Source organism: Mauremys reevesii, linkage group 23 (assembly GCF_016161935.1).
Source record: "Mauremys reevesii isolate NIE-2019 linkage group 23, ASM1616193v1, whole genome shotgun sequence".
NCBI lineage: Eukaryota > Metazoa > Chordata > Testudines > Geoemydidae > Mauremys > Mauremys reevesii.
In genome coordinates this window covers 18,016,123-18,030,090 of record NC_052645.1, presented here as the reverse complement: position 1 = coordinate 18,030,090, position 13,968 = coordinate 18,016,123, and the positions used below count along the sequence as shown (strand labels likewise).

General features: G+C 57.6%; 1 protein-coding gene across 6 annotated transcripts in view; it reads right to left on the bottom strand.

Moving 5' to 3' along the window:
• COL16A1 (collagen type XVI alpha 1 chain) overlaps positions 1-13,968 on the bottom strand; it is a 148,130-nt gene that overhangs the window by 71,662 nt on the left and 62,500 nt on the right. For 5 of the 6 annotated variants that reach the window (XM_039511464.1, XM_039511465.1, XM_039511467.1 and 2 more), the window contains exon 2: positions 6,994-7,116. In XM_039511464.1, the coding sequence (XP_039367398.1) occupies positions 6,994-7,116 (123 nt within the window). Of the gene's footprint in view, positions 1-6,993; positions 7,117-10,610; positions 11,049-13,968 lie in introns of those variants that run through there. The other variant, XM_039511469.1, reaches the window with a different exon arrangement.

Sequence of the window (13,968 nt, the reverse complement as noted above, 5' to 3'; positions counted from 1 at the left end):
ACACGCCCCTTCTGCCCCTTTAAGCCCCTTGACGGCAGGAACCCAGAGATGAGTCTGAGCTGCAATACTGGATTTCAAACACCCCCCAAAAGTCAGATTCCTTTCGGGCTCCTGGGTTAATTACACCCCTCACCCCCAACCCACCTCCCCTGGTCCCCGATGTCACGTCCTAGCATGCGTCTGCCCCCAACAGCCCCCCCATTCTGCTACCTGGCCACAGCGGCTGCCAGGAAGCTGAGAGGCAAGCGGGAGGATAGGGAGCAAGGCAGCTGGGAAATGCGAGTCGCCCGCTGTTTACGGCAGCCTGGGCCAGCTCCTGGAGAAAACAAGCTCCGAGTCAGGGCGATGGAATGTGCTCCCTGCTTGGCGGCAGGCAGGAGTGTGGATAGCCAGAGACAGGGCAGCATGGGTCGTTGAAGGGCTCCGGCCCTCCAGACCTGAGCTGGTGCCTGGGGCTCAGGGGGGGATTCGCTCTGATGGGGAGGGGACCGTCTTCCTTCGCGGGTTTGGAACTGCCCCCCATCCCAGTGGCTCCACCGGCACCATAATCCCAGGGAGGGTTCCTGGGGCAGAGCAGGGCAGGGGGGCGGGGAGGACCTCCCAGGAGCTCTCCCAGTGAAAGGGGGAAGATACCAGCTACTGCCCAGGGCACAAACTGGGGAGCATGGCAGGCACCATGAGAGGTGGGAGGAGCCACAGTGCTACAAGCTAGCAGAATGTGGGGGGAAGAGAGAACCAGATGGTCCGAGTCTCATGTACACTATGCCCCTCGGTGCTGCTCTGATCTTAACGGGAGGGAAACAGACCCCTGAAAACCCGCTGGGCAAGGGGCCTCCCTGGACGGGCAGAGCTGGCACCAGGGCTCAACCCCTGCAGTCAGCGTTGGCAGCCGGGTGCATGCGCTACCAGCTGAGCGTTAGGATTCTTTGCTTCCCAGGGCCCATAGGGGACCCAGGAGGAGCAGAGTGTACATCAGAGTCACCCACGGGCTGCTCTAATGCTCACTGGGGCCAGGCAGACCCAGGGAGTCCCGGGGGCAGCAAGGCAGCTCAGAGGCACCTTTCTGCCCTGCTCCGTTCCCGAGTCGAGTGCAGGGACAGAGTAACTGCCAAGCGGGGCCAGAGAGAGACAGAGAAAGGCAATCGGAGAGGATGAGACCAAATGAAATTCAACGACGACAAATGTGAGGTGCCACACGTAGGGGAGAAAACCCAAATGCACCAATATGACGCGGGGGGTAAGCGGCTGGCAGCAGCACTGCTGAGAAGGAGCTGGGCATTGCGCTGGAGCCAACCGCCACCTGAGTCTGCTGTTGCAAAAAGAAGCAAATGCAATTTTAGGTTGCATTAACAGAGGCACGGCAGGCAAGTTACAGGCGCTACTCGACGCCGGTTGGGCCTCAGCTGGAGAACTGTGTCCAGCTTTGGTCACCAATGTATAGAAAGGATGCAGAGGCGAGCGACAAAGATGATCAGAGGGATGGAACACAAGCCATGCGAGCAAAGGCTGAAGGAACTGGGTATGTTTAGTTTGGAAAAGAGGAGATTAAGGCGGGACATGACAGCGGTCTGCAAATACTGGAATGGCTGCTGTAAAAAAGACAGAGAAAAGTTGTCCTCTCTTGCCACAGAGGGCAGGACAAGAAGCAATGGGTTCAAACTACAGCAGAGCCGATTTAGATTAAAACTCAGGAAAACTTCCTCCCAGTAAGAACAATAGGACAGTGGAACAGACGCCTTGGGAGGTGGTGGAAGCTCTTTCACTGGAGATTTTCCAAAGGAAGCTGGAGCCATTTGCCTTGGACGGTTTAGACACAAGAAATCCTGCATCTTGGCAGGGGTTAGACTAGATGACCCGACCCTTAGTGTCCCTTCTAACTCTACGGTTCTATGAGTCTATGGAAGAGGAGTCCGAGGGGAAGAGACGCCTGCAGCAGGGAGTCCACAGACAGGCCCGTGAGGACTCAGAGCTGTGGGGTGCAGCAGGGCCCCCGAAGAGGGATGGGACAAGCATCTCCACTCCTCTCTCCAGCCAGCCCAGACACCGGGAGGCTTTGTTGCTTTCCAATGCCAGGTTCTGCTGGAAGCGTCTCCCGAAGCTCTGGCTGCATCCAGGGCAATGAGCTAACCAACCCCGGGGGATACCGTGCCACAGCCCCCACCTGAACGCCCCTGCCCAGAGCTCACTGCCGGCGCCCCCGGGATAGGGTTGCATGGAGAAGGCAGCGGAGGCACTGAGCAGAAGCCAGGAGAGGCAGAAGAAGAAAAGAAGAAAATGGCTGGCCGGGAGGAAAGTCTCTGCGCTAGCTGGAGCCAAACAGTGCTTTGCCCAAAGCCACAACCTAGAAGATTGGCTTCTCCGCGGCCTCCTGCAGATCCCCCAGCGCAGCGGGAAGAAATTCACACAAACCCCAGGGAAAAAAGCAGGAGTAACAGGAGCGCTGGCTGTGAGCGAACGACTCTGTCCCCCAGGCTGGGGTGGCACTGGGCCCCCTCTGGCCAGGACAGAGGGGTTACGGGTAGCTCCAGACTCCCCCGTGGAGGGCGTGTGACAAGGTGGGCAAGGGGTGCAGCCGGGAGCCTGATTCTCATCTCATGCTGCCGTTTGCAGTCCCTGTAAGCCCTGTGCCAGAGCAGGGTGGAGCGGCCGTAGCGTGAAGAAGAGTCAGACGCGGCGGTTCTGACCTAGACTCCATTGAGGCCAAAGGAAAGAGTCTGCCTGACTTCAGCCGGCCTTGGGTCAGGGCTCCAGGGCCCGACTTTCAGAAATGGGGAGCACTCGCAATTCCAGCCAAAGTCCCCGGCTGCTCCAAAGCACCGGCCTCTCCCCCTTGAGCTAAAGGACAGGCTCCTCAGCTGGGATCAGTAGCAGGTAGCTGCAGAGCTTGGCCAGTGCGTAACACTACTACGATCCTTTACCAGCGACGCATACAGGGGATCGTTTCGCTCTCACTGATATGCAGCTTCTTCTGGGCTGGCAGCTGTTTAACAGCTCACAGCAACCCCAGCCATCAGCTGAGGAGAGGAAGAGAAGAATACTGCATCCAACTGAATCTGCTGTGCAGGGTGCGGGGGTCACAAAACACAGATCTGGGCAAGGAACTGACGCAGGCATTGTCGGGGTCTGTTTCTGGGGGTAGCTGCTGGGGGTTGGCACATGAGCAAAGGCTGCAGAGGAATTGCTTGTGCAAGTTGAGGGAGAAGTTTCTGCAATGGTGCCGTCTTCCTGGCCGCTTTCCTCTGCCTGCTCTCAGATGCAAGAGCAAAGTTGAATCTCAAAATATCCTTCCCGTGGAGTCAGCCTAAGCCAGGAAAAAGTGTGCGTGGGGGCGGGGAAGAGGATATCCAGGCCTGTCTTAGTCCAGAATAGAGAGTCTGTTCAAAGAAGAATCCTCCTTTATACGAGCAGGCAGAACTATGGGAAACGGTCTGGAAAAGTTGAGTCGGCTTTGCCCGTGTCTGTCTCTCTTCGGAGCTCTGGCAAGTTGACTTGGCAGGATGGTTTGTGGTAGCAGGGAGTGTTCCCCAGAGGCTGATTGGGAATTTGTAACCACAGGCGCACTCGAGGCAGGATGGCCCACGGGCTAGGCCACTTTCCCTGTGCCCAGAACACCCGGGTTCTATTCCAGCTTGGACACCAAGCAGCTGCTGGCCTCTCTCCCCGCCTCTGTTTCCTCGCCCGTCCCGTTTGGAGTGTGAGCTCTCTGAGGCAGGGCCTTCTCTCCCCACGTGCTGCCATGGGGGCTTGTTGGCGGGGCACCTCGACTTGCTACCAAAGTGCAAATAATTATCCAGTCAGGGAACAGAAACGGTAACACGCGGCCCTGGGGCTGGATTTTCAGAAGAGCGCCGTTACCGTACCAACCTGGGCCCCTTCGATGCCTCTGAGCTGTTCTGCAAATCTGGCTACACGGGTCCAATCAACGCAGCTAAGATTTCAGGGAACAAAGTCTCACCAGCGGGAGTTATTTGCAAAAGCTGTTCTACAAACGAACTGGCAACAATCACACCGGCTCACAGGCAGCTGGCAAAGAGAGGAAGGGAAAATTCATGGGCGAAACCCTTTGATCTGCTAAATGCCATTCACCTCCCGGGTACGGTGCGGATTGCTCACTAACAACGGATAGAACAAAAGCTTCAAATGGGACGACCTGAAACAGCTTCTCGTGTTTCCACATTCCCGTGGGGTGCTGGTACCGATGGGAGCAGAAAAGGGGAGAACCCAGGGCGGGAAAAGGGGCACACGAGACGGGCAGTAAACTGAAAGGAGTCTCGTGAGCATTGTGTGTTCCCCTGGGGAATGCTTTCCCCGTTCCTTTTATTTCAGAGGGAGCGCTCTTTGCTCTGGGGTCGCAGGAGCCCCTCCACTGAGCAGCAGCAGGTGACGGGGCCCTGCTGGTTGGCTCCCATGGGGAGGAGACATGGTGTCGGGGGTATATTCTAAGTGACTTGCCACTGCACAAGCCTCGGCCAGTGTAATAGCATGCGAGCCTGCCTGCTCAGAGCACCAGGGCTCCTGTATTCAGATCCCAGCCCCCCGAGCCACTCCCGGATCCCAGCTCGCCGACCAAGTTACGCCACTTGGCCTTCCCAGCTGGCATCCGAGGTTACTTCTGCAAGCCCCGTTTGGCTGGCTAGGTGCAGAGCCCACCGCTGCGGCAAGCGTTTCAGTTGCTTCTGCGTGCAGGGGGTTGCTTGCTAGTGCACACGCCCAGCTTGGCACACGCACGCTGCGAGCCGGGGGCGGATGGAGAGGTGTGACCCGGCCGAAGGAGCCCAGCAAGTCCAGGGGTCAGATCCCCAGTGGGACAGCAGCTCTCTCCGTGGCCTGGGCAGAGTCACCTCTCCACATTAGCCTCCCCGTCTGCAAGGCGAGGGCATTGATTCCTCCGGCCCCAGGTGCGTGCCAAGGCTGAATCGGCTGATATCCGCCGAGTGCTTAGTGCTCTTCCTGGGGGCTCCCCACTGTATTTGCCCACGTCTCCCTTTGATCCCAGGCCTGAGGCCTGTCGCAACTGACCACAACTGAACCCAGCTGGCACCAAGTCCTCGCACACCCACGGGGAGCAGCCTGACTTGGCCGGGGGCAGGCGCGCGATGATCTAATGAGCCTAAGAGCCGAGCTCCGGCACGTGCTCACGGGCGAAGGAGCCTGCTGGTGTCCAGCTGGCAGCAAGAGTCCTGCTAATAGCAAGAGGGATCTGTGCCAAGCAGGAGGCCCCGCGAGTGACCTCAGTGCAGGCAGCGGCCCCGCCCAGCGGGACAGCAAACTCCCCGGCCCCCTCTGCCTGTGATGATTCAAGGAGTCCCCACCCCAAGGGGGCTTTGGGAAAGCAGGGCCCCGGCTGCAGAGCCAGGCTCCTGATCATCGCCAGCTGCAAGACTGCGGAGTGCGCATGCTCCGGTGCTCGGCTCAGCAGCCTGCCTGGCTCCGACGTCTCATGGCATCCGTGGGCAGAGCCGGCTCCGAAGCAAGCAGGGGTCCGGGCTGGGAAAGTGGGAGGAGCAGTGAGCCCTACTGGGCTGTGGGGCTGCATCCTCGGCCTGTCCATGCTAGCAAGGACTTGGGTCCAGGTCAGCAGTTAATGGGATGCTCGACTGAGCCGCCCCGACCCTTAGGGGCCAGAGGAGAAGGGAATTCATGCAAGGCAGCTACCGCACCCGGCTAGCAACACACCTCCGCGGCTCATCCCAGTCCCCAGAACCCACAAGTCTCTCCAAATGACTGATTCCAAGGTTCCCATATAGCCTGGCTTGACCCCCTCCCCACCCTCCCCTATATCCTGAATGCGGATCTCCTGGCTCTGCTGATTCGCAGGCAGGAACCTGGCCACTACTCCTGCCTGGCATCTGCCCTGAATCTCCATGGCCCGGCCTCCCTCCACCACCCTGCCGACGGGCCGTGCTCCCCACTCACTCTGGGCGCTGGGGCAGGCCATGGAGAGTCAGCCCTAGAGAGGGCATGAAGGTTGTGGGGAAGCCAGGAAACTCGGAGCTAGGACTCCTGGGTTCCATTTGTAGCTCAGATACTGGCTCTCAGTGTGAATCTGGTCAAGCTGCTTCCCCCTCTCTGTGCCTCAGTTTCCCTGTCGACACCTCAGGGATAATGCTGCTCAGCCGGGCGGCTGTATTTCATGCATTAGAGCCCATGGAGGGTCAAACTGTGTTGATGCCGCTGTGCTGCAGCCTTGCTCATGGGCTGCATTATCCATCAGCCCCCCCCCCCCCCCACCAGCCCCCTCTCCTCGCGGATGGAGACACAGGAAGGGGAAGCACCAGGCAGGCACTCAGCGATGGCTCCAGGCAGGGAGAAGAATTTTTCAACTTCCTAGGCCCCAGTGACCATTGTGAATGGGGGTGGTGGGGACTGGCTCCCTACTCTGCGAGAAGAGCTCGGAGACCCTCAGCTGGGAGGTGCAGCACATGTGCATTTGATACCCCGGAACAGCGCTGATGTGCCAAGGACAGCACCCCATGCAGGAACGAGTCGCTGGGCTGCGATCGGCTACCGCGCTCTGCACACTGGGATTCCGGCTCCGAGTACGAAACGCCCCGAGTCTCTGACAGCCACTTGAGCAGCTGCCTGGGAAAAGCAGCCCCCTCCCCACACCCGCACGCAGCGCCGCCCACTGCAACACGCTGGCACTGGGATTTGAACCCATCACCCCCTGGCACATGCACATAGAAACCTGACCCCTCCCTTCCTGCACATGGCTCTGCCAGTGCACCTCAGTCCTGCCCTGCAGCCCCCCTGCTAGTCCAGCCCTGGGCTCCCCAAACACAGATCAGCCAATGCCCCTAAATCCTGACCTGCAGCTCTCCATGTTATCCCAGCCCTGGGCTCCCCAAACACGGCTCTGCCCGTGCTCCTCAATCCCAGCCCCCGTTGCTAGTCCCACCCTGGACTCCCTGCCAATCCCAGTCATGGGTCCCCCAGACACAGCTGGGCTGGTGCCCTGCAGATGCAGCCCCCAGCTGTTCCATCCACTCTTACCTGCTGTGGGTGCAAGGAGCTTCCCTCCTGTACAGGTGCCCAGGAGGCCGGCTAGGCAGAGAGCAGAGACCCAGGCTCCCAGCATGGTGCCCTCAGGTGGATCAGGGACCAGCGCTGCTGCCTCTAGAAGTGGAAGAACCAGTCATAAGTAATATGCCCAGCGCAGATGGGCACAATCCTCTCCTTAGCGCCTGAGCCTGGCCCTGCTGGCCCCGCTAGGATCCATCCAGGTCCATAGCGGTGGGCAGGGGCGTCAGGGGACGTAAAGGGCACAGGACGTGGCACATGCATAGTCTGCAGAGCTGGTGCTATGGGACGCTCAGGCCCGAGGCAGAACGCACAGGAATGTTGTGACGAAGTGGGGATGTTCTTGCTGTGTTCTGTGGATGCTGAGTGGGGAGTGTTGGCCTGGGAAGGTTGCAGGGGAGTTGTGCTGGGACGGCCTGCACTGGGGAAGGGAGGAGACCTGAGCATGTAACCTGAGAACCCAGGAGGGGGGTTGGAGGCCAGGTGACACCTCTGCCCGGACACTGAACAAAGGACACAAAGGCTGGGGGAGGAGCCGGGTGGAGGCTGAGTGAGAGGCTGGGGGGAGTTTTGCAGTTTGGGAGCTGGCTGGGAAATGGAGAGGGGGGCCCTGACGGGGCTTGGGCTTCCCAACGGGGCTGTGGCCTCCCTGGGGCCCCCAGATGGACCTAACTAAAGGGGATCTTGTCTGTATGAGCAAGACCTGTCTTGGACTGTGTTCCTGTCGTCTAAATAAACCTGCTGTGTTACTGGCTGGCTGAGAGTCCTGGTGAATCGCAGGAAGCTGGGGGTGCAGGGACTGGTCGCCCCCAAACGCCGTGACAAATGTTCACTTGCTAACAGGCCCATTCATAAAGCCCCTGCTCAGCAGGGATGGGCCCAAACCAAACCCCAGATCTCTGGGACGTCCAGATCCAGGATTTGCTGCTCTGAGCCAGCCAGCCCCGTAGTGAAGGGAATGGCAGAGAGGTCAGTGTCAGAACCTGCTCTTTCACCCACCCCTGCTGTGAACACCTGGGTGTGTATCAAGCGTGCCTGCCGCCGCGCACACTTGGGTCTACGGACGGCTGCCCCAGAGAGCAGGCCAAGAGACAAGCGCTGGCTAGGGAGAGCCTGGGGAGTCAGCAGGGGCTACGAGGAAACACTGAGACAAGCCAGACGCCACGGGGGGCAAAGGGCAGAACACACCAGCAGAGCGATCACTGCGATGGCAGCAAACATCACAGGACCGCGTGCAAAGCCAATGCGCAGGAAAGGAGAATTCAGTCCCCTCCTGCTGCAGCTACTGCACAACACAGGTTGTGAAAGCGACCCCTTCACAAGCACCATAGCTCTCCCGACACCCACAAAACCACTCCAGGAGCAAGATACGGGATGGAGAAAAATCAAAGGTCTCGAGCTTGGAGAAACCTTCGGAGAGATTAAAAAAACCGAGGAGTCCTTGTAGCACCTTAGAGACTAACAAATTTATTTGGGCATAAGCTTCCGTGGGCTAAAACCCACTTCATCAGGTGCACGGAGTGGAAAATACAGGAGCAGGTATAAATACCCGAACAGATGTGAGTTGCCTTCCCAAGTGTGAGGTCAGCCTAACGAGACAATTCAATTGACAGCAGGATACCAAGGGAGGGAAGTGGTAAGAGAGAGGCCCTGTTAGACTGACCGAACACTTGGTAAAGCACCCCCATCCTTTCATGTATTTATACCTGCTCCTGTATTTTTTACTTCATACATCTGATGAAGTGGGTCTAGCCCACGAAAGCTTGTGCCCAAATAAATGTGTTAGTCTCTACGGTGCCACAAGGACTCCTTGGTTTTTTTTGCTGATACAGACTAACACGGCTACCCCTGAAACCTGGCACCATGCAAGGCTTCGGAGAGATGTTCATCTGAGCCCCTTTATCTGGAAACCTCATCAGACTTCGCTAAATCCACCAGGAACAGATTTTGACCAGCTGATCCCAGCAGGACATTTTTTAGGTTAATTTTTTTAACATGCACTAAATAACCCCATCTAGTTTTTTTTTTTTTTTTTACATTCCCCCAGCGAAACTGAGCAATAATGGCACTAAAACCGTAATCTGAAGAGACCGACCATCGGGGTGGCTTTTTGCTGGGGTTTTCTGGGGCTGTTTTTAAGGTGCATTGAATTTACTCTATCACTTGCTTTGGCCACGAGGCCCTAGCAAGGCGAAAATCTTGCCCCTGATAAGAAACCGAGGGTGGGAAAGGATTTTTTTGTTGCTCAACCTCTCCAAGAAGAAAGGGAAATGCTGTTCCGATGAGAATTTTCCTGCAGTAAACGCTGTAAAAGAGCGCGGTGGAAACGTACCAACAATTTGCAAAACAAAAACAGGAGGGGAAGGAGGGGAGAGAAACGTTACTGCCAAGTTTTGTGTTGGTCTCCTAGTTTTCTCCCAGGCACCTCATGCCTGATTCTTGCCTCTGAATTCATGCAAGAGCACCTATGGCTGCCGCACTTCAAAGATTAAAATCTGGCAGTCCATGCTTTAAACTTCATCCCCGATGGAATCCCCCCCCCCCCCCCTTTGACCTTCATGGTGTGAAAACTGCCTGTCTTACTGCCACCAGGCCAGATTGCACCCCACGCACTTCCAAAGGGTCCCACCAGGGGGCAGAGCACTGATAAAAAGAGGACCAGCCATTAACCCTAAGAGGGTGATGTGTTAACATAGTGGCATTAAACCGTGACTGACGCGGAAGGTAAAGGGGCAAGGAAAGAAACCCGCAAACCCGGAATAAATCTGCCTGCAAACCCGGAATAAATCTGCCTGCAAACCCGGAATAAATCTGCCTGCAAACCCGGAATAAATCAGAGCTTGCCCCATAAACCACATGTCATAACGTCCTTTACTCACCCCGTGCAGGGGTGGGGTGGGGGGCAAGGACAGGGGAAGCCCCATATTATCAAACTGACCTCCAGTATAGGACAGCCACCAACCCCCACCCAGTGCCCGTGAGGAACTTTAAAAGATCTCCCTGGTTCCGGAGCAATTCTGTTTGGCCCTTAGGTAAAAACTAACATCTCCTAAGCAGCTGATTCTTCATGGTCCCTTGGGTGGCCCCTCAGCCAGGTTTCACCGTGTGTAAAACACGTAGGTGCACGCTGGGGATTGGGAGCAAAGAGCTACACAAGGCGACGCACACACAGCGCTGCTCGCCGGACAGCAAAATCTTTGTTCCCTTGAATGTTTCCCATCTCCCAGTAGTTTCCACTCTGGAATGCTGGGTCGACGCAAGCCAAGGGCTTGGACTGACCAGCATCCAGGCCCCCCGTGCAGGCTGGGAATCACAGGCACTGCTGGATGCTGGAGCAGGTAATCAAGAAAACAGCAGCCTCCACAAAGGGGAAACACAACCCGTCCTGAGCTTTGCAGGGTGCCCCGGCTGCACTGCCCTCTGGCCGTGGTGACTCACTGCCTCTGCCAGTCGGGGACGGAGATACGTCCCCGTCCCCCAAGCAAACCTCCCTGCCGGAGACGGACTCACGCGGGATGAAAAGTCCTGGGGGTTCCAAGCAGCTGTTAAGTCAGGCCCCAGCCTGAGGGAGAGGTTAGCTGCCCGCTTACCTGCCAAGGAACCGAGGCGCTGGTGGGGTTAGATGCAGTTCAGACGGGGAGCCGGCTGTGAGACCATGTCTGCAACTGGGGGAGCGTGAGGTCCCGGGTGGGAAAGGCAGCGAGAGGACGCACGCGTCAGCAGGACACGCCGGCAGTCCCACAGAGCTGTTCCTGGCAGTCGTTCGCTCCAACTTCTCGCTTGTCGGGGAAGATTTCTTCCGCAGGGGGGGATATTTCGAACCCTTGCGGCGGAGGAAGCAAGCAGATCTCCTCAGAGCACCACTGACATCTTCTGGCCCTGGCCTCCTCTCAGCCCTCTCTCCTGCTCTCCCTTTCCCTCCCGAGAGCGAGCGCTGACTGTGCGCAGAGAACTTGCTGCTCTGCCAGGCCCCCGAGCTGGAAACGACGAGCCATTCAACGTGCTGGAATGCTGGAGCAGCTTAATCAAGCCCAGCTGGGACAGGCACAGCGCCGCGAGGCAGGGAAAGCCTCTTGCAGCTCGGCGGCCGCACCGCGCGCACGGGAGCTCGCGTTTGACACATTGCCCCGAGGCGGGATTCGAACACACTCCTCGTTCCCATTATCCCCTAGAACCGCTATCCCCGCCCCCGGTGACTGAGGAGCAGAACAATCCTGCCCTGGTGTGTTTAATGCGACACCTGGAGGCTCCTTGCTGATGGGTGGGGACAAATCGCCAGGGCCTTTTAAGAGTCGTGGGTGGGACAGACACGCTCTAGCCTTCTCCCCACCTAGCCCCCTTGCTCCCCCCCACTTGGACACAGGAGTCAGCCCAGGGCATCTGAAATGCTGGGCACTGTAATAATACCTGGCACATCTCACAGTGCCTCACACTTGTGAATCCCCGTTTTGCAGAGAGGGAAAACTGAGGCAGAGCGAGGGCCAGAGCTCAGAGGAAGGCTGGCCCAGTGGGCAGGGAACTCAGGTCTGAGTTCCAGGCTAGTGAAGTCCATGCTCTGCCACAAACTTGCTGTGACTTGGGCAAGTCACTTACCCCCTCTGTGCCTCACTTTCCCATCTGTACAATGGGGATAAGGGCTCTGCCCTGCCTCCCAGCGGCGTGGTGAGGACAGATACATTACAGCTGTGAGGTCCCCTCAGATATTACACTAAGGGGGAGGGGCAGATAAGTACTAGCCACCTAGACTTTAGCCACAGAACCACGCTGTCTCTTCTACAATGCCAGAGGGGCCGTTTTCTTGGGCTATTTCTCCCGGCACAGTGACCACCCTGCAGGACATGCAGAACATGGCTGCCTTCCTGTCAGCACCATAATGCTGCATTTGCTCCTCTCTAGACAGCCCAAGTGGAGGCAGAGGGGGGCACCTTGCTTGGCTGCGGGGGGAGTGCCAGAGTTCAGAGCACCGTGTCGACTCTCGGAGCAGAGCATTGTGGGTTTATATGGCTGGAAGCTTTTCTCCCATCTGAGCGATCGCGTCCAAACCTGGCGTTCGCTTCTCCATGTGCCGCGAGGCCGAGCTGCCGGCTTTCTGGACCAAAATAGCTTTTCTAAAACTCCTTGGTGCGGCCAGCCCCGCCGAGCCAACACGACTCCAGAAAGGGAGCCCCGTTTGATTCTGGCTCGCACATCAGCAGCATGGCTTCCAGATGCAGCCTCTCCTCCGAGGGGGCGGGATGCATCAGCCAGGAAGATCACGGCTCGGTTCCCAGTGCCCAGGTGGGGTTTGCGGTGCCGGCACCAACAGGATCGCACAGCTCCGACATCTGCGCTGGGAAGGGAACAAACACAGAACCTCACACTCCAATTGCCAGAATAAAACACCGCTTGGCAATGTGTTTATCACCAGGACAGCTGCAGCCACAGGATTCTCAGTTACACTACGTCCCCTGTAGGAAACAGACCCTCAGCTCAGATATATGCTGGTGCAGGATCTATACCTGCCCTGCCCCCAGTCTCTGGTACAGTGGGTGGATTGGGGGCTTGGCTGGAGCACCCTGGATTACAGCTATTCTCTGCCCCCCATGGCCCAGACGGGTCCAGGGAGGTGAGCGTGTGAGTTAGAGCAGCCACAAGGCTGTTCTACCTGACACCACGTTCCAAGCAGGCCCTTGCAGAGCCCTGCAATACAAACATGGAATGAGCCAGCCTTCCCCCTGCAGGATCTGGGCCAGCGGCGGGCCCCTGAAGGACACAAGAAGCTGCCGACAAGCAGAAAGTGGTTGTGGGGGGATGGGGGTAAATATGGCGAAATGCAAACAGCTCACACGCTGCAGGGGGCTGGCACGGCAGTCAGCAGAGTTCAGCCTCCATCTGTCCTTCCCCATTGCCATGGGCTGCCGTGCCTCCCCCCGCTGAGCACCCATCGCTGAGGGAGCCAGCTCTCTCCGCCACTCGCCTCCCACAGGGCTCCCTGCCAAGGATGGAAAAGAAGTGCAAGGCGCAGACAGGGGCCTCCAGCCCCACGTTAATGACAAAACCACAGACAGCAGGCGGTTAGCAAGCCCCCACCATGTTCTGCAAGACCCGCTGAGTCAGGCAAAAATCGCAGCCTCCGTCCAACCACAAGGATTCCCATTGGGAACAAAGGCCGCCACTCGGAGCTTGTTGGCATTGATTTTCCACCAGCAGCAGCTATTATCCCTGGCTGGGCTGAACGGGAAATCACTTAGCCAAGACAGGGAAGGGAGCAGTCAGCGTAGTCAAGGCAGTTGTGTCACACAGGAGCGTGTTCACACATGATACCTTTTCCAGGAGCCGGAGCAGCGCCGGCAGGATTCCGCTCCCAGGTCACCCCATTGGTGCTGGGAGCTGTTACGGAGAGGGGTGTCTCCAGGAGGGTACCCAGCCGTCGCACCTGGGCGGTGGAAAACGGTTGAAAGAAATACCTGATTGAGGATTAACACTTAAAAGAGAATTTCCCAAGGCTGGGAGATGGGAAACTGACCCAACGGAGACATCAGGCTGCTCCTTGGAGATGTGGGGCTGAGGAATCCAGAAAGCTGCTTGCATCACCTGCGCCTGTTCGCCTGCAGCACTATTCAACCTCACGATGCTCAGCCAGTGTCAACTGGCCTTGCGCACCATTGGGAATCCAGCCCACAGGTGCCACATCAGATCAGACCACTGACTGAGCTGCTCCTGCATCCTGCCTCCAACCACAGCCAATAGCTGAACCCTCAGAAGGTGACAGAAAACTCTATCATTGCCAACTGTGCAATGCTGCATGGGGGTTGGGAGGTGGGAATAACCCTTCCTGACCCCTGCAGCGATCAGCTCTGAAGCATGACGTTTCAGGACCTCTGCAATGATAAGCAGGCCTACACTTGTTCAAACCTTTTAAAATCCCACCATGGGGATTTTTGATCTCCTGTGGCAATGCATGGCAAT